Source organism: Balaenoptera musculus, chromosome 11 (assembly GCF_009873245.2).
Source record: "Balaenoptera musculus isolate JJ_BM4_2016_0621 chromosome 11, mBalMus1.pri.v3, whole genome shotgun sequence".
Classification (NCBI taxonomy): domain Eukaryota; kingdom Metazoa; phylum Chordata; class Mammalia; order Artiodactyla; family Balaenopteridae; genus Balaenoptera; species Balaenoptera musculus.
Genome location: NC_045795.1, coordinates 92,618,061 through 92,637,222, shown reverse-complemented (window position 1 = coordinate 92,637,222; position 19,162 = coordinate 92,618,061). Strand labels below are relative to the sequence as shown.

Here is a 19,162-nt window from a genome sequence, read left to right as displayed (position 1 = left end):
CCCATCCCACCCACCTAGGTCGTCACAGAGCCCCGGGCTGAGCTCCATGTGCTACACAGCAGGTTCCCACTAGCTATCTATTTTACACATGGTAGTGTATGTCAAACCTAATTTCCCAATTTGTCCCACCCCCTCTTTCCTCCACTGTGTCCACATGTCTGTTCTCTACATCTGCGTCTCTATGCCTGCCCTACAAATAGGTTCATCTGTACCATTTTTCTAGATTCCACATATATGCCTTAATATACGATATTTGTTTTTCTCTTTCTGGCTTACTTCACTCTGTATGACAGACTCTAGGTCCATCCACATCTCTACAAATGACCCAGTTTCATTCCTTTTTATGGCTGAATAATATTCCATTGTAAATATGTGCCACATCTTCTTTATCCATTCATCTGTCGATGGACAGTTAGGTTGCTTCCATGTCCTGGCTATTGTAAATAATGCTGCAGTGAACATTGGGGTGCATGAATCTTTTCAAATTATGGTTTTCTCTGGGTATATGCCCAGTAGTGGGATTGCTGGGTCATATGGTAGTTGTATTTTTAGTTTTTTAAGGAACCTCCATACTGTTCTCCATAGTGGCTGTACCAATTTACATTCCCACCAACAGTGCAGGAGGGTTCCCTTTTCTCCACACCCTCTCCAGCATTTATTGTTTGTAGATTTGTTGATGATGGCCATTCTGACCTGTGTGAGGTGATACCTCACTGTGGTTTTGATTTGCATTTCTCTAATGATTAGTGATGTTGAGCGTGTTTTCGTGTGCCTCTTGGACATCTGTATGTCTTCTTTGGAGAAATGTCTGTTTAGGTCTTTTGCCTATTTTTTAATTGGGTTGTTTGTTTTTTTGATATTGAGCTGCATGAGCTGCTTGTGTATTTTGGAGATTAATTCTTTGTCCGTCACTTCATTTTCAAATATATTCTCCCATTCTGTGGGTTGTCTTTTCATCTTGTTTATGGTTTCCTTTGCTGTGCAAAAGCTTTTAAGTTCCATTAGGGCCCATTTGTTTATTTTTGTTTTTATTTTCATTACTCTAGGAGGTGGGTCAAAAAATATCTTGCTGTGGTTTATATCGAATAGTGTTTTTCCTACATTTTTGTCTAAGAGTTTTATAGTGTCCAGTGTTAACATTTAGGTCTTTAATCCATTTTGAGTTTATTTTTGTGTATGGTGTTAGGGAGTGTTCTAATTTCATTATTTTAAATGTAGCTGTCCTGTTTTCCCAGCACCACTTATTGAAGAGGCTGTCTTTTCTCCATTGTATGTTCTTGCCTCCTTTGTCATAACTTAGGTGACCATACGTGCGTGGGCTTATTTCTGGGCTTCCTATTCTGTACCATTGATCTGTATTTCTGTTTTTGTGCCGGTACCATACTGTGTTGATTACTGTAGCTTTGTAGTATAGTCTGAAGTCCAGGAGCCTGATTCCTCCAGCTCCGTTTTTCTTTCTGAAGATTGCTTTGGCTATTCAGGGCCTTTTGTGTTTCCATATAAATTGTAAAATTTTTTGTTCTAATTCTGTGAAGAATGCCATTGGTAGTTTGATAGGGATTGCATTGAATCTGTAGATTGCTTTGGATAGTATAGTCATTTTTACAATATTGATTCTTCCAATCCAAGAACATGGTATATTTCTTCATCTGTTTATGTCATCTTTGATTTCTTTCATCAGAGTTTTATAGTTTTCTGAGTACAAGTCTTTTTTCTCCTTAGGTAGGTTTATTCCTAGGTATTTTATTCTTTTTGTTGCAGTGGTAAATGGGAGTGTCTCCTTAATTTGTCTTTCTGATTTTTCATCATTAGTGTATAGGAATACCAGAGATTTCTGTGCATTAATTTTGTATCCTGCAACCTTACCAAATTCATTGATTAGTTTTAGTAGTTTTCTGGTGGCATCGTTCGGATTCCCTATGTATAGTATCATGTCATTTGCAAACAGTGACAGTTTTTTTTCTTCTTTTCCAGTTTGGATTCCTTTTATTTCTTTTTCTTCTCTGATTGCCATGGCTAGGAATTCCAAAAGTGTGTTGAATAAGAGTGGTGATCACGAGTGGACATCCTGGTCTTGTTCCTGATCTTAGTGGAAATGCTTTCAGTTTTCCACCATTGAGTATGATGTTGGCTGTGGGTTTATCATATATGGCCTTTATTATGTTGAGGTAGGTTCCCTCTATGTCCATTTTCTGGAGATTTCTTATCACAAATGGATGTTGAATTTTGTCAAAAGCTTTTTCAGCATCTGTTGAGATGATCATATGGTTTTTATTCCTTAACTTGTTAATATCATGTATCACATTGATTGATTTGCATATATTGAAGAATCCTTGCCTTCTTGGGATAAATCCCACTTGATCATGGTGTATGATCCTTTTAATGTGTTGTTGGATTCTGTTTGCTAGTATTTTGTTCAGGATATTTGCATCTATGTTCATCAGTGATATTGGTATGTAATTTTCTTTTTTTGTGATATCTTTGTCTGGTTTTGGTATCAGGGTGATGGTGTCTTCGTAGAACAAATTTGGGAGTGTTCCTCCCTCTGCAGTATTTTGGAAGAGTTTGAGAAGGATAGGGGTGAGCTCTTCTCTAAATGTTTGGTAGAATTCGCCTGTGAAGCCATCTGGTCCTGGACTTTAGTTTCTTGGAAGAGTTTTAATTACAGTTTCAATATCATTACTTGTGATAGGTCTGTTTATATTTTCTAATTCTTCCTGGTTCAGTCTTGGAAAATTACACCTTTCCATGAGTTTGTCCATTTCTTTGTGGATGTCCATTTTATTGGCATATCGTAGTTTGTAGTAGTCTCTTATAATCCCTTGTATTTCTGTGGTGTAAGTTGTGATTTCTCCTTTTTCGTTTCTCATTTTATTGATTTGCGTCCTCTCCCTTTTTTTCTTGATGAGTCTGGCTAAAGGTTTATCAATTTTGTTTATCTTCTCAAAGAACCAGCTGTTAGTTTTATTGATTTTTGCTGTTGTTTTCTTTGTTTCTCTTTCATTTATTTCTGCTCTGATCTTTATGATTTCTTTCCTTCTACTGACTTTGGGTTTTGTTTGTTCTTCTTTCTCTAGTTGCTTTAGGTGTAAGGTTAGATCGTTTATTTGAGATTTTTCTTGTTTCTTGAGATGAGATTGAATTGCTGTAAACTTCCCTCTTAGAACTGCTTTTGCTGCATCCCATACGTTTTGGGTTGTCGTGTTTTGGTGTCATTTGTTTATATGTATTTTTTAAATTTCTTCTTTGATTTCTTCAGTGCTCTCTTGGTTATTTATTAGCACACTGTTTATCATTCATGTATTTGTGTTTTTCACAAATTTTTTCCTGTAACTGATTTCCAGTCTCATGGCGTTGTGGTCTGAAAAGATGCTTGATGTGATTTCAATTTTCTTAAATTTACCGAGGCTTGATTTGTGACCCAAGGTGTGATCTATCATGGAGAATGTTCCATGTGCACTTGAGAAGAAAGTGTATTCTGCCACTTTCAGGTGGAATGTCCTATAGATATCAATTAAATCTATCTGGTCTATTGTGTCATTTAAAGCTCCTGTTTCCTTATTTACTTTCTGTTCGGATGATCTGTCCACTGGTGTAAGTGGGGTGTTAAAGTCCCCTACTATTACTGTGTTACTGTCCATTTCCCCTTTTATGGTTTTTAGCATTTACCTTATGTACTGAGATGCTCCTATGCTGGGTGCATAAATATTTATAATTGTTATATCTTCTTCTTGGATTGATCCCTTGATCATTACGTAGTGTCCTTCCTTATCTCTTGTAACAGTCTTTATTTCAAAGTCTATTTCATTTGATACAATTATTGCTACTCCAGCTTTCTTTTGATTTCCATTTCCATGGCATATCTTTTTCCATGCCTTCACTTTCAGTCTGTATGTACCCCTAGGTCTGAAGTGGGTTTCTTGTAGACAGCATATATATGTGTCTTGTTTTTGTTTCCATTCAGCCAGTCTTTGTCTTTTGGTTGGAGCATTTAATCCATTTACATTCAAGGTTATTATTGATATGTATGTTCCTATTACCATTTTCTTAATTGTTTTGGGTTTGTTTCTGTGGGTCCTTTTCTTCTCTTGTGTTTCCTGCCAAGAGAAGTTCCTGTAGCATTTGTTGTAAAGCTGGTTTGGTGGTGCTGAATTCTCATAGCTTTTGCCTGTCTGTGAAGCTTTTGGTGTCTCTGTGGAATCTGAATGAGATCCGTGCTGGGTAGAGTAATCTTTGTTGTAGGTTTTTCTCTTTCATCACTTTAAGTATATCCTGCCACTCCCTTCTGGCCTGCAGAGTTTCTGCTGAAAAATCAGGTGATAACCTTATGGGGATTCCTTTTTATGTTTTTTTTTTTGCTTTTCCTTTGCTGCTTTTAATATTTTTTCTTTATTTTAAATTTTTGTTAGTTTGATTAATATGTGTTTTGGTGTGTTTCTCCTAGGGTTTATCCTGTATGGGACTCTCTGTGCTTCCTGGACTTGTGTGACTATTTCCTTTCCCAGGTTAGTGAAGTTTTCGACTATAATCTCTTCAAATATTTTCTCAGACCCTTTCTTTTTCTCTTCTTCTTCTGGGACCCCTATAATTCAAATGTTGGTGCGTTTAGTGTTGTCCCAGAGGTCTCTGAGACTGTCCTCAATTCTTTTCATTCTTTTTTCTTTATTCTGCTCCTCGGCAGTTATTTCCACCATTCTGTCTTCCAACTCACTTATTCGTTTTTCTGCCTCAGGTATTCTGTTATTGATTCCTTCTAGTGTATTTTTCATTTTAGTTACTGTGTTGTTCATCTTTATTTGTTTGTTCTGTAGTTCTTTTAGATCTTTGTTAAACATTTATTTTCTCAATCCATGCCTCCATTCTGTTTCCATGATTTTGGATCATCTTTACTATCATTACTCTGAATTGTTTTTCAGGCAGATTGCCTATTTCCTCTTCATTTATTTGGTCTTGTAGGTTTTAACCTTGCTGCTTCATCTGTGACATATTTTTTTGTCATCTCAGTTATTTTTTATTTTTTTATTTTTGATGGGTGGGATTGTGTTCCTGTCTTACTGGTTGTTTGGCCTGAGGCTTCCAACACTGGAGTTTTTAGGCTGTTGGGTAGAGCTGGGTCTTGTTGATGAGATGAGCACCTGTGGGAGACCTCACTCTGATGAATATTCCCTGGGGTCTGAGGTTCTCTGTTAAACCAGTGGTTTGGACTTGGACTTTCTACCGCAGGAGCTCTGGCCCGACCGGACTTTCTACCACAGGAGCTCTTGCCCGACCCCTGGCTCGGAAACCAAGATCCTGCAAGCTGCAAGGGGTGGCAAAAAAAAAAAAAAAAAGAAAGAAAAAAGGAGCAGAACGATAACAAAGAGGAAAAAATAAAATAAGATTAGAAAACTAACAGATATGTTAGAAAGAACAGAAAAACAAAAATTTAGATAAAACAACAACCGGAAGGTAAAACAGAACCACAATAGTAAAAAGAGGAGGGGAAAAAAAAGCCAGAAGATGCCTTGGCTGTGCTGGGCGGGGCTTAGGCAGGGGTGGGGTTTACACGGTGGGCAGGGCTTATGCTTAGGACCCACAGGGCTGGAAAAGGGGGGTGGGGTGGGGGGTGTTGGCGGGGTTTAGCCTTAATGCAGCAGGAGGGGCCCAGGAGTGCCTCTGGCCCTGGAGGGCGCAGGAGCAGGTCCAGGACCCCAGCAGGCTCACTGGGCCCGAGTGGGCGGGGGAAGTGCTAGGCCCGTTCCCCGCATCCTCCAATCTGGAGGGCCCCTCCCCATTGACCTCTCTCCTCTTCCCCCCTCCTCCCTCCTATGCCCCTAGCACCCACATGGCTGGAGGGAGCCCTGGAAATCAGAGGACCAGACCTGGAAGCCCAACAGGCTTCCCAGAGCCAAGTGGGTGGGGGAAACACCTGCGGTGCTTCCCCTGATCCCCCGGCCCAGGAGGGTCCCCCCATTTGCCTCTCCTCCTCTTCCCCCCTCCTCCCTCCCTCCTCTGCCCCTAGGAGCAACGTGGCCTGGAGGGGGCCTTGAAGGGCGGGGACCCAGCCTGGGAGTCCAGGCTTCCCGGGGCTGAGTGGGCCTGGGAGACGCCCGCCACACCTCCCTGATCCTCTGGTCCTGGAGGCCCCCTCCCGCCCGCCTCCCTCCTGTGCCCCTAGGACCAACACAGCCCACAGGGGGCCTCAGAGGGCCCAGCCCTGGAGCCCCGCAGGCTTCCAGGCCCTGATAGGGCAGGGGAAACGCCTGATCCTCCGAGCCCCCCGGGGTCTCTCCAGGCGTGAGAACCCCTCCTGCCTCGAGCCACCCCTCAGGGGTGCGTCCTATCCAGCCTCCATTTCTCCTCCCACCTCAGTGCCCCCATGTCCTACCCGGTCGCTCAGGGGTTCCTCCCCTCCCCTCGGGCATCCATGTCCCGCACCAGTGTCCGGCAGGCACCCTAGTTGTGGGGAGACGCAAACTCTGCGTCCTCCCCTGCCGCCATCTTGACTCTGCCCCCTCTTAACTTATTTGTGAAATGCTAATCCTTAGAAGTAAAACCTGAGGTAATAAAAACTCTAATAAGGGGTGTGTGTGTGTGTGTGTGTGTGTGTGTGTGTTTGTATAAAAGTAAACACATTTTTAATAGCTGTTTCTGGTTCTCCAAGAGTATCAATAGTGAAAGTAAAAGGAAGCCACAGACTGTCTTGGGTAATCATATGTAGCTTCATCATTGTAAATGGTCATGTTAATTAACTGACTTGTTCAGCCTGTTTGGACCATAAGAAAATGTGACCTTCCCAATTGTATTCAAATCTGTCAAGCGTGAAAACAGGCGATTTGTTTTTCTTGTCCTAAACCTAAACATCTGCCTGGTTTCTGCTTAGGCAAATGTGGTGGGCAGAATAATGGGCCCCTTAAAGATGTCCAAGTCCTCATGCCCAGACCCTGTGAATGTATTACCTGACACGGCAAAAGGGATTTTGTGGATGTGATTATGTTAAGGATTTTGAAATGGGGAGATTTCCTGGTTTATTCAAGTGGGACCAATGTAATCACAAGGCTCCTCATAAGTAAAGGAGGGAAGCATAGCATCATAGTGTGATAAAGGGTGTGAAGGGACTCGACTGGCCATTTCTAGCTTTACAGATGGGAGTAGGCAACGAGCCAAGGAACGCAGGCAGCCTCTAGAAGCTGAAAAAGGCAAGGAAGTAATTTCTCCACTAGGGCCTCCGGAGAGAATTCAACCCTGCCAACCCTCTTCTTTTTTTTTAAGTTTTTTAAATTTTTTGATGAAGACCATTTCTAAAGTCCTTATTGAATTTGTTACAGTATTGCTTCTGTGTTTTTTTTTTTTATGTTTTGTTTTTTTGGCAGCGAGGCATGTGGGATCTTAGCTCCCTGGCTAGGGATCGAACCTGCACCCCCTGCATGGAAGGTGAAGTGTTAACCACTGGACCACCAGGGAAGTCCCCTGCCAACCCATTTTAGACTTTGATAGACAAGCCAGCACAGGTTTATCTGTTATAAGAATTGAAAGAAGGAAGAGAGATTGGGGTTACCTAGTGAGAGGGAGGGGGCAGTGGGGGATGGTTTGGGGTTGTGAAGCAGGACTCCTGGGGCCAGAGGCATTATGATTACCAGATAGTTATAAGATTAAATGGTCCGCAGCAAAAAGGGTAGTGACTGCCTGATCTTTTGTTGTCTGTGCAACTCCTTTTGGGCCACTGCTAAATAGTCCTTCCTTAGTGAAAGACTCCTAATTGACCTTGGCTCCAAAACCCTCAAGCAGATTACGTGAAGGTTCACAATCTTTTTTCCCCCTCAAGTGTCTTGAGCCCCTTTATTGGCAGGAATTGTACTAGTTATTGAATGAAAAAAACTAGTTACAGCCCTTACCCATAAGAAGTCTTACTTTGCATCTCTTAGAACTCTTACCTGGTATTTACAGATCTTCCCCGAAGAGGTGGACCGGTCGAGGCCCCAGCACCTCATCGGCAGGATTGCACCCGGCATAGTGAAGCGCTGGCCTAGAGAGGAAGGTATATGATATGGTCAGCCCTCCAATCCTTGGATGTGGAGCCTGTGGCTACGGAACCCGCGTAAATGGAGGGCCGATTGTACTCCTTATGTAAAGGACATGAGCACCCGCGGATTTTGCTGTCCACGGGGGTCCCCATGGATACCGAAGGGTGAGTGTATATCGTCAGATGATCTGCCTTTGAATCCCAGGTCTGATGTTCTAGTTTGGCCAAATCGCTTCACCTTTCTAAATTGATTTCTTCTTCTCTAAGATAGGGAGTTATCAGGAAGGGAAAAACATAAAGCTATTTTAAAAGCTGGTTGCTCTTTGAGTTGAAAGCTAAAGACAGATGAATTATAGTCTTTTTTTCGTTCTGTCAAGGTAAAGGGCTAATCTAGATGGGAGGGGTTGGGACCAGGGGGCTTAAATTGTTCTGTATAATAAAGAAACAAGAATTTTTAGCTTTTACTTGAAGCTGGAGGGAAGTTTTTTTTTGTTTTTATTTTGCTTTTGTTTGGGCAGGGGTGGTGAGAGAAAGTGGGTCCTAGAATTAGGCTCGAGATGAGCATACAAATGGCTACTCCACTGGCAGAAAAGGAAGGGGGCAGAGATCTTCAATGTCTGATTGTCAGTTTTAAATCGTTTCTTACTATTTACTTGTTATTTATTTATTAGTTAAAATCTTCCTCTACTAAAGGTCTGCTTTTCACAACACCCAGGTGTTAATGTGTTTTGGAGACAGAGTAGAGACGGCTGTGTCTACACTAGGGTGGAGGGGAATAGAGAGAGGGGAGATGATGAGAATTAGGTTGCAGTCAGGATTTAGGATCAAAAAGTGACAAGGAATCATTAGGAAGTTGTAAGCACTCACCTTAGGATCCTTGAAATTATTAAGGAAAGTCCTGGGCTTCGTACAGCTATGTGAAATAACGGTCTAAAATTTGCATTTGAATGTTAAAGATGGTACAATTTAGGACCGTCTACATGTCAGGGATAATACCTACTTAACAGGGTTGGGAGACTTTTACCTAAATGAGAATGTAGGTAAAAGCACTTCATAAACTAAGGAAATACATCATCACCCCTAAGATAAAGTGTCTTCCCATGAAGATTTTGTAAAAAGGAAGTCAGACGTAAATTCAACTCTGATCATAAACATGAGAATTAATTATCCGGAAGTTATGAGCTCTATGATAGTTTTCTTTCTTTATGAATTCAGTTCAAACGGATAGTAAAAACAATTTGGATGTTAAAGATATAGTTTTTAAAAATGACTCGATATGTCCCAAACATGTCATGTTAAGACTTGGGGGTTTAGGATCCCACTGTAATAACTTCAGGCCCATCTAGTAGGAACAGAAGTAGCTGTGGTCGTGCAGTATTTAACTGACATTGTGGGTCGGCCTGAGCACGAGGAAATGATGATGTAGCAGAGGAATGGGAAATGACATGTGTCAGGTATATACCCGACACTTGACATATATTGCCTTTCTTAAAGCTTATTGCTGCCCAAAGAAGTGGTAGCGTCTCCAGTCTTTAGATGGTGGTTGGGGGAACGGGCAGGGCGTGTGTGTGTGTGTGTGAAAATTACAGTGATTAAAGAACTTGCTTAAAGTCATAGCGTTGAAGTGGTAGAGCTGGCATGAAGACTCTTACCAGCCTCAAGGTCCAGTTCTTTCCCTCCCACCATGCTGCCATGGGGGCCCTGAAGTAAACTAACACTCAGCAGCCGAGCCGTGTGTGGTTCTGGTTCCTTGTCCCAGTGTCATACCGCATCTTAATTGTTTTTCTTCTACAGAGCACTTACAGAAAGCTTCTGCCAAGACTTCGTGAGATGTTATAGGTGACAAGTATGTGGGAAAAAAGATGAAATCATTAGCTGAATTAAGTTCTGGAGTGGACAGGTTAAATTCCTGGATTGCCTGAAGTTTCATTTACATGGAACCAGACGTCTTTCGTGAGGTCATGACAGAAATGCTGGCAAACTCTTTCCGTTAGTGGGTCTTGCATACAGTATGCACTTCTTATGTTGTAGGACTCTTTTTTTTGTTGTTGTTGTTCAGAATTCACCTTAGGGGTTTTCTCAAACTCGGCATTCTTAATCTATAGTGGTTTTTAGCTTTCTTTTTTCTTTCCAGACTGCGTGAATGATGCAGTTTCACTTCTAGGTGTTAGGATTCTCTTTCACACTGGTTTGTCATGACCTTAAAGTATTTTAAGTTTCTCTTTGCGTTAATTTTTTTTTTTTTTTTTAATGTAGTACCCCAGTGAGCTCGAGATTTGTTTTACCAAATGAGTTTAAATCACCAGCAGCCGGAGGGTTGTCCACGAGCGTTGTCGGACTTGACCAAATGTAAAAAGCTGCCAGTGGTCTTTTCCTTTTCTTCAACTTGGTAGGTTTTGGGGTCCAGACTCGAAGGCTAGTTACGCTTCTGCATCAGCCTTTAGGTTGTTAAGAGTTGCCAAAGATGGCATACAATACCAGGCATGGAGAATCGTTACCATGATCAGAATGGTCTTAGTTTATAATTGCCATCCTAGCTCTCCCCTGTGGATAACTGACAAGTCCTAAGAGTCGTTCTGAGCTGCAGCCACCCACAGAAACCACACGCGTGGCATTTTACTCAAAACTTGACTTTAACCACTGCTTTGTGATGCAAAACTGGTGGAATTTTGGGTACTTTCTGTAAAATCGAAATCTTTACGGGGGTTTTCCAGCATTCTAGTTGATTGTTAACAAATGATCACTGTAACGAAGATGAGAGAGCAGAGTTGGCTAATCAACACCGACTTCTGTGGTAGGTAGGATAGGATGCCGGTCTGTATGGAATATTTTCACGTGGAGAAAGCCACATTGACTGAGAGAACAGATTCTCCTTCTGAAAAATGCAATTAAATAAGAGATATTTATATGAGATTTGTAGTTGTAAAAGATAGAGATTTTAGGAGCTTCTTATCTTTGCCACAAAGTTTTCAGTCTTGACAAAGTAATCATATTCAGGACTTTCTAACTTGTAGATCCTCTTATGAAAGAGATTTGAAAAGAAAAGGAAATCCATTTGTATTGTAGGACAAAATACAGTTCTGCATAAGAACTTTCTGTAAAGGGAGACCTGTTATGGGAAACTGATGACCGATAAGATACTATAGCCCGTTTCTGAAATGGGGATAGCAGGTGGAAGAGCTCTCTCCTGTTTAGCTGAGTCAGGAGTGCTTTGTTTATTCTGGAGCTAAGCCCTTGGGCAAGTCACTTTACCACTGTAAGGCTCCATTTCTTACCTTTAAAATGAAAGCTCCACTCCCGTTCTGTGGTTTGGTAGATACGAACACGTTGTCTCAAGAGCCTTCAGTAGGAGTCCTTTGTTATTATATCCTGTCTTGTGTAAAGGTGACTTTTACTGTCATGTAAATTAAGCCTTCTATCAAGCTCATTTTGTTTTCTAAAATCTGTGAAAACATTATTTTAGCAAAACTCAGCTCTGCTTGTGTAAGTATGTAGTTATGCTCCTTTTGTATTTAATAGTATTGAAGGACTAAATTTCCTTCTGTGTAGCCCAGAAGTCAGACTGATGGTCTCATGATTAGCCTTAAAATAACTATCAGAAACTTTCAGGCTGTTTCTCATTAGCGCATTATCCCAACCAACCGTAGGAGGAGGATACAGAAATCTATAATTGAGGTTTTTTTAAATTAATGAATTAATTTATTTATTATTTATTTTTGGTTGCATTGGGTCTTTGTTGCTGTGCGCGGACTTTCTCTAGTTGCGGCGAGCAGGGGTTACTCTTCGTTGCGGTGCGCGGGCTTCTCATGGCAGTGGCCTCTCTCGTTGCGGAGCACGGGCTCTAGGTGCGCGGGCTTCAGTAGTTGTGGCTCACGGGCTCAGTAGTTGCGGCTCGTGGGCTCTAGAGTGCAGGCTCAGTAGTTGTGGCGCACGGGCTTAGTTACTCTGTGGCATGTGGCATCTTCCCGGACCAGGGCTCGGACCCATGTCCCCTGCATTGGCAGGCAGGTTCTTAACCACTGTGCCACCAGGGAAGCCCTATAATTGAGTTTTTAATGTGATAATTCCTTAGTTTACTGTGAAGATCGTGGTAATTTCTCACTAGCACATAAGTAAAGCTCTGTTTAGTTTGCTACTGCAAAGACTGAGTTGCTGGTTAGCTTCCACAAATAAGGTGTGCTTGCTTTATAATTTATGTTCGGAAATGTTTAAACAGGGTGAAAGAGCAGTTTTTACAGGAGCAAAATCAAGCAATCCATTTTCAGAAAGTAGAACCACATAAAATAAAATTGACTGAAGAACAACCAGTAATGAACTTGGAAACAGGTAGGTTGAATCAAATTTTTAAAAAACAAAGTGAAAAGAGTTGTATTTTGTATGCGTGTGTGAGGAGTCAAGGCATACGGTTCTAAGAATATTTGTGCAGGATGCAACATGAAGTAAAGCTTTAGGACTCAGCAGAGTGGAAGCTTTATCTGCAGGGGGAAACAAGGTTTATCACTACATAATTTTAGGGACATAAGTAGAAACGGGCCAGAAAATATAAATGTTAGAAAAGTGGAACGGAATTTCCCAGACCCTTTGACTTAACACGTGGCTTAGTTAAGGAAGTTGGCAAAATCTTGAAATTGGAATCCGTGCTACAGCAAACTTTTAAAATTAAATAATCAGAGCCAAAAAGACTTTTTGCATGTTAGTAGTATGCTATCACATTTGTTTCTTAGCCCGATAGCACTAATTTTTCACCTCGGTGAGTAACTTTGAAGGTGACTTGGACCTTGATCCTTGAAATAGACGTGTTGAAAAAGCGATGTCTGGAGAAAGGTGAAATCACAATCACACATCAAAGGCTGTAGGAGTTATAACTTCAAATTTTATGTTTCAGTTGTACCAGCTTTGTGTTCACACCCAAACTCCAAGGGTAGGATCTACTGCTTGTAGGGTGGAGTGGCATTCCAATTCCATTTATTTTCTGCTGAAGCTGGCGAGTTGAATGAAGATTGTATCTCAAGTGACAGGATTCGAATGAAACAGGACAAACCTGTAAAAGCTGCAACCTGAACGTGTCATTGCAGAACTTTGCAGTGAATGAGATGGGACAGGGCTTGGGAGACAAACCACACACACTGCCTCTCCGTGCTGGGCAGCTCAGGAGATCAAAGGGAGATCCAAGGGGAGCAAGTCCTTGCTGGCTGGAGCTCACGTTCGGGGAAGGTTGGGGGTTCGGCATGGAGCGCCGATCTGTTTATAGATACAAGTACGTATCTATTGGGCTTGCCTTATTATGGAAAAATTCTATGGAGATATGCTGCACTGACTGGAAAATTATTCACTTTTTTTTTAAGTTATCAATTATAAAGTAGAAGCATTGGTTTTGAAACTAGTCATTTAACTGGAATTTAATCACGACCTAGTTCCCAACATTGGATGGTAATTATCCTTATTTAGGAAAGCACAGGGAAAAATCAGTGTTTGTTAAAAGAGCAACCACGGTGGGCATTGCTCTCAGGAGGGGACAGGTTTCACTACCTTTGGATAGACGAGTTAGCTTTTGCAAAACATTTTCAACTGTCGTGAAGGACTCTGACCGCTGGGCATGAGTGAGAACTAATCTCCCTGTTGGTGATTCTTTGCATTGCAGGTAGCAAGTTGCAGGTCCCCCAGGGAAAGTGCAGGAGTGGGAGCCTTACCATGTGCTGCGGTGCTCGTGACAGTCTGCTTGGCAGTCACTTACCGAGAAGAATGAATGGCTGGCTACTGTATAAACCCTGCCCCATATCTGTTCAAGTAGTTCTCAGTTATCATTAATCAGGTAAGCATTTTTGGAATTAATCTGGTAGGCAAACCAGTTATACTTTAAATTGGTCCTAAAGAAAATATATAATTGGAATAGCTGTTATGATGCAAAGAACTGTCTAAATGAAAGCCACCAGTCAGTCACTGTATTTTATTCTGCATCATTTATTAAATATTATTTTTATATCTGCATTTACAAACTTTACTCATTTCAGAACTCTGCTTTCAATACATGTTTAACTTTTTTTGTAGAGAGATTCTCTTGTAAAATGAGATCCATGTACAAAACTAGGCAACAGATATAAAAGTTTCCTTTCATACTTTTCATCCATCAAGAAAAGAAATAATGTGACAAAGAAATAAAACCAAAATGTGGCTCTTTCACAAGAATAACATGTCAGTGTTCAAACTATGAGTTCTAATGGGATAGATCATATTTCATCTTTATATGGATGGATATAGTTTAATAAATACTTCTTAGCTACTGTAGCTTGTTGGTTCAGATGAAGAAAAAAAATCAACTCTACTGTTTGGACTAGATAATCTAGAGCCCATCAATTACTCATTTCTTTATAACGTGACACCAAAATTCACCTAGGAGATGACATTGATTGATTGGCTAGCAGTATGCATTTACCTCAAACGTGGCATAAAAAGTTCCCTTTAAAAAATTCACTGACTTGGCAAACTAAAGTCTGAGCCTCTAATTTAGCTCTCTTTCTTACTTAAAGAAATAGTTTAAATGATCAATTCAGAAGCCTTAAAGTATCTTTGAAACTAAAGTTGCTTTTCTTAAAATGAATGCTGACTTGACAGTTCCTAGGCTTGGAGCACTGTCACCATGAGACAGAGGCACTAGCGCCGCTAGCAATGAGAAGTAGTAGTATCACCACAGGATAATTATATGGTACAAAATGCCCGGGGGCCTGAAACTCACTATTAATATGATTTTGGCAGCAGCATCATTTGATATTTAACCATTTATTACGTACTATTTATTAACACACCAGCTTCAAAGATGTGCACTCCCCTTAGGATACTCAGGAGTTACAAATTTATTGTGATTGCATAATTGGTATTGCACAGTTTTATAAAAAACATAAATACTGGCTATTCTAGTTTTAAATACAAAATACATGTCATATACTTTTAAATCTATATAATGTGGTTCAAGTGCAAATCAGGTGCTTTCTTTAGTCCTTCCAAAAAAGGCATTTTTAATATTTTTTGGCACAAATGAAATTTCATCGTGCCAACAAGTCTAATTACAACACACATGTCCCAACCTTGAGAGTAGCAGTCATATACATACAGTATAAACCTGAGTATTTACAAGTACACTAAGCATAAATGTAACCTTTGTGGGTGAGTCAGAACGAATTAGCCATACCCACACTAAAAATAATTTAAGAAGGTAAATACGATTCCTTTATTTCATTTGCTTATGCTGGTTGCTGTGGGTTGACGTTCATGTGAGGAGGATGCCCTAGAAGACCAATTCTTTGTTTCTGCTTCCTTTGTTCTGTCATCTGGAAAGTTAAAAAGTTTCATCATTAGACCCAGACGCTTCCTGTACGTCAAATCATATACTCAACCATAGATTACCTCTGTGGTTATGGTTTATACTGAAACCCACTTTCTACAAACAGTGTACTGTCAGTATATCAAACACAGAACTTCAAAAAGGACATCTTCCTAGGCAGAATGGGGAATTCTGTGCCTTAGGCAATGCGACATTCAGAAACTTTGCTCTCTACTTGTTTCGTAAAGGAACAAAAAAACAGTTAAAGCACAAGATTCTTGATCGTTTCCCAAATCCGCTTCCAACTGATAGCTTTGTATGATAGTAACAACACACTAAACTGTCAAGAAAAGCAGTGTGTTTAGAATCCTAGGTTTAAGAGAGATTAAGTCCACAGTCTTCAGGGGGGGTCTTGATTCCTCTCCAGTGACTCTTGGGTAGTTTTGATTTGCGAGAAAAAAATCACATAGCATTTCTAGGGAGATGAGGAATGTCCTCTCCTCTGAGGTCCAGGGTGACTAAATAACATAATCATGGCCTGGCACTCAGTGGTGACACTTCCTTGCCACCTACAGACACCATTTAGGAGTCCAAAGGTCTCTTTATAGGAAAGACCATTTCCTAAGGCTGGTCAAATGAAACAGTGCTTTCAAAACCCAAAACAAGAGGTTGGTACCGTTTATTTTGGCTGCCGAACTAAATCAGTTCTCAGATTGACAGGTATCTAGCTCTGTTCTGCCTATTTCAGGGCATAATTAATTCCCTGCATTCACATTTCTCATAACCCACTTAGTCCTAGCTCAGGATTTGATGCCGGGCATCAAATATTTTGGTACAAAATATCCTGAGAACATAAAATAAGATTAACTTACCTAGGTTCAATTTTAAAGTGGTTATTTTTTTCTTAAACATAGCCGTTTTCCTTTCATATCAAAATACTATTTTTAGGCTCCTGTGAAATGCCTTCAGTTATATTTTAGAAGAGAAGATTTACAAGGAGTGAATATTTCCCAAAGGCAGCTTTTTATAAAGCCTTTTATAAAGAGTTGAATTAGGATATTCCAGCTAGCCTCTAAAGTTTCCTTGGATGAGTGACAAATCGTGAAGGGAGGTGTCACACCCTATACTACACGGATTCAGCTGCGGAAGCAGAACCTCACGTGACCCGTGGAATAAATTCACAATTAGATTGTAATGCAGTCAGTAACTCAGTCATCTCACTGCTTGATACTTCATGTACTTAGCCCCAGATTTTCACCCCCCGACTAGCCCCTCGGCAGGTAGCCTTGAGAGGGAATCCAATAAAACTTAACTGAATTTAATAATCACCGCATTCTCACAGATTTAGGAATCTCGGTGCACTCAACCCGTATGGACAGATACTTTATTCAAAGCTTCCATTTAAAGATGCTGCGATTTTTCTGCTGTTGAAGTTGGCCATTAAAGCTTTTCCTGAAATTTTTCCATAAATAACTACGTGCATTTGAGATGACCTTTTATGTACATGCATCTTCACGCCTGTTTATCGGATCAGCTTTTTGTGACTTTTCAATCTGTTGGCTCTTCCTTCTCTTAAACTTAAGAGCTTCTAAACTGGGTTCCTTATAGCAAATGAGTCTTCAACTGAAGGCACACCTTCCTTCCCTCTTCGACAGGTTATCGCCTGACAGCCCAGTGGGGGTCCGATTCTAATTCTCCAGGGTTGTCTTCCTAAAATAACGATCAGATCACCCTCCCTGCATCACAAACCTGAAAGCTCCCTACTGCTGTAGGTTAGTGGCCAAAACCTTCGTTCAGGCAGTCATATTCCTGGTAATTTCAAGAACCTAGTACATACCTACCTAATTTTGTTTTCTGTTTCTCTAGAATAATGGTTCTTAAACTTTGGCGTGCACCAGAACCACCTAGAAGGCTCCTTAAAACACAGACCCAAGGGCCCACAAACAGACTTTCCGACTCAGGAGGCCCAGGGTAGGGCTGGTGAGTTTGCATTTCTGACAAGTTCCCAGGTGATGTTGGTGTTACTGGTCTAGGACCGCTGCTGCTCCAGAAGAGCTCCTCACTGATTATCTCAGAAACAGGCCAAGATCACTGTGCTTGTATTTTCATATACTTGAATACTTTAAAAAAAATTATTTTGGGTACATGTATTACTTTTCTCGAAATAAGACCTTGGAGAAGATTCTCTGCCGTTGAGCGGGTGGTCGGCACACAAATCTGACCCCCTGGATTCTGTCCTGATCGACCATGGCCTTTTAGACAGAACGGCTACCATTTAAGTGAGTCGTAAATGGTAAGGAATAGGGCAGCTGCTTAAGTATTGGTCCCTTTTGGCAAGGTCATCATCCAGTGATAATTATATGGGAACAGTAATGAAAACAAAACCCCCTAAAGGACTAAATCTGGCCTATAAGAAACCAAGCTCGACACTGCTGGCCAGTTAAGTTTCCCTGGCCCCTTAGTACATATTCTCACATAACTTCTGGCTTTATTAGCTCAATTCAACCTACTTACCTATCGGTCTTCATAGATTCACATGCACTATATATGTTATTTAAGGCATCATCGTTATCTGTTACTACTACTTATATCAAAACACAGAAATAATGACCAAAGTCTATCCTTAGCATATTCTCACAATATATTCTCTCTGGACATTTGAAACAAAACTGACTAGATAAAAGTATCCATCAGGGGCTTCCCTGGTGGCACAGTGGTTAAGAATCCGCCTGCCAATGCAGGGGACACAGGTTCGAGCCCTGGTCCAGGAAGATCCCACATGCCGCGGAGCAACTAAGCCCGTGCACCACAAGTACTGAGCCTGCGCTCTAGAGCCCGCGAGCCACAACTGCTGAGCCTGCATGCCACAGCTACTGAAGCCCGCGCTCCACAACAAGAGAAGCCACTGCTCGCCGCCACTAGAGAAAGTCCACGCACAGCAATGAAAACCCAACGCAGCCAAAAATAAATAAATTTAAAAAATATATATATCCATCAGATTCATGTCTAAGGTGGTAACTTCAGTCAAAATTCTAATACTGAAAAAGCTACTTTGATTAGTGTGAATGTCCCATTTGTAGTAGATATGTTTAAAATCCTCAAAATCTACATTTAGCTAAGGATGAATATTCGAAGCAATATCCTTCTTCATAATCTATATACAGACTAACTTGAATTTCAGCATTCCTTCTTTTGACTCAGTCTAAACAAGAAGCAAACGATATGGTAGCTTTACAAGTCAGATGTAGCCAAACATCTAAAAGATCTTCCATGAAAATACGGAGTGTTGAGCGCAAATGGGCAAAATTTACTCCACTGCTATTGGCCTCCAAACGATTAAGGGCTGGCATAGCAGGGAAGGTTCATCAACAGCACACAAAAGCTGCAAGCCGCTTTCCTGTCACAGTGAGATCGTGGCTACTCAGATTCTAAACAGCCAGGAAACTCCAGTCATCAGAATTGCGCTTTACAGTCCTATGAAATCAGTCACGCTCCTAACGACGAGCCTAAAAATATTCAGAAATAAACCTGCAGCATCTCTTGAATGCAGTTATATTGGTTTAATATAAATACACAGATATTCACCCTCCTGAGCCTTAGTGTGCTGTTCCTCTCTAGTTCATCTGGCATACTCGCAAGCTTTGAAACCAAGCTCCTCCATTCCCACCTCTGAGAGGGTTTCCGAGGCATTGACTCGAATCCTCTCCCTGTGATCAGGCTGAATGAAGTGCTCCCTTTTCTCCACTCCCAGAGCAATCTGTTCAAACCTCTGTTACGTACTTACCATGTTGAATTCTAATTTGTTTGTTTACTTGTTTGTCTCCCACTCTAGGCTGTTAGTT

At 41.0% G+C, this 19,162-nt stretch overlaps 1 protein-coding gene and 1 long non-coding RNA gene across 7 annotated transcripts in view; one reads left to right on the top strand and one right to left on the bottom strand.

The window, feature by feature from the left end:
* The window catches only part of LOC118903532, a 133,814-nt gene that overhangs the window by 104,097 nt on the left and 10,555 nt on the right, over positions 1–19,162 (top strand). For 3 of the 6 annotated variants that reach the window (XR_005021827.1, XR_005021829.1, XR_005021831.1), the window contains 4 exons: positions 4,445–4,505; positions 7,927–8,167; positions 13,644–13,814; positions 17,187–17,300. This is a non-coding gene — a long non-coding RNA (uncharacterized LOC118903532). The remainder of the gene's footprint in view (positions 1–4,444; positions 4,506–7,926; positions 8,168–13,643; positions 13,815–17,186; positions 17,301–19,162) is intronic. The other 3 variants (XR_005021832.1, XR_005021828.1, XR_005021830.1) reach the window with 1 other exon arrangement.
* The window catches only part of ITPR1 (inositol 1,4,5-trisphosphate receptor type 1), a 320,973-nt gene continuing 315,754 nt past the window's right edge, over positions 13,944–19,162 (bottom strand). The window contains 1 exon segment of the mRNA XM_036868683.1: positions 13,944–15,327. Within this exon segment, the coding sequence (XP_036724578.1) occupies positions 15,241–15,327 (87 nt within the window). The 3' untranslated portion in view covers positions 13,944–15,240.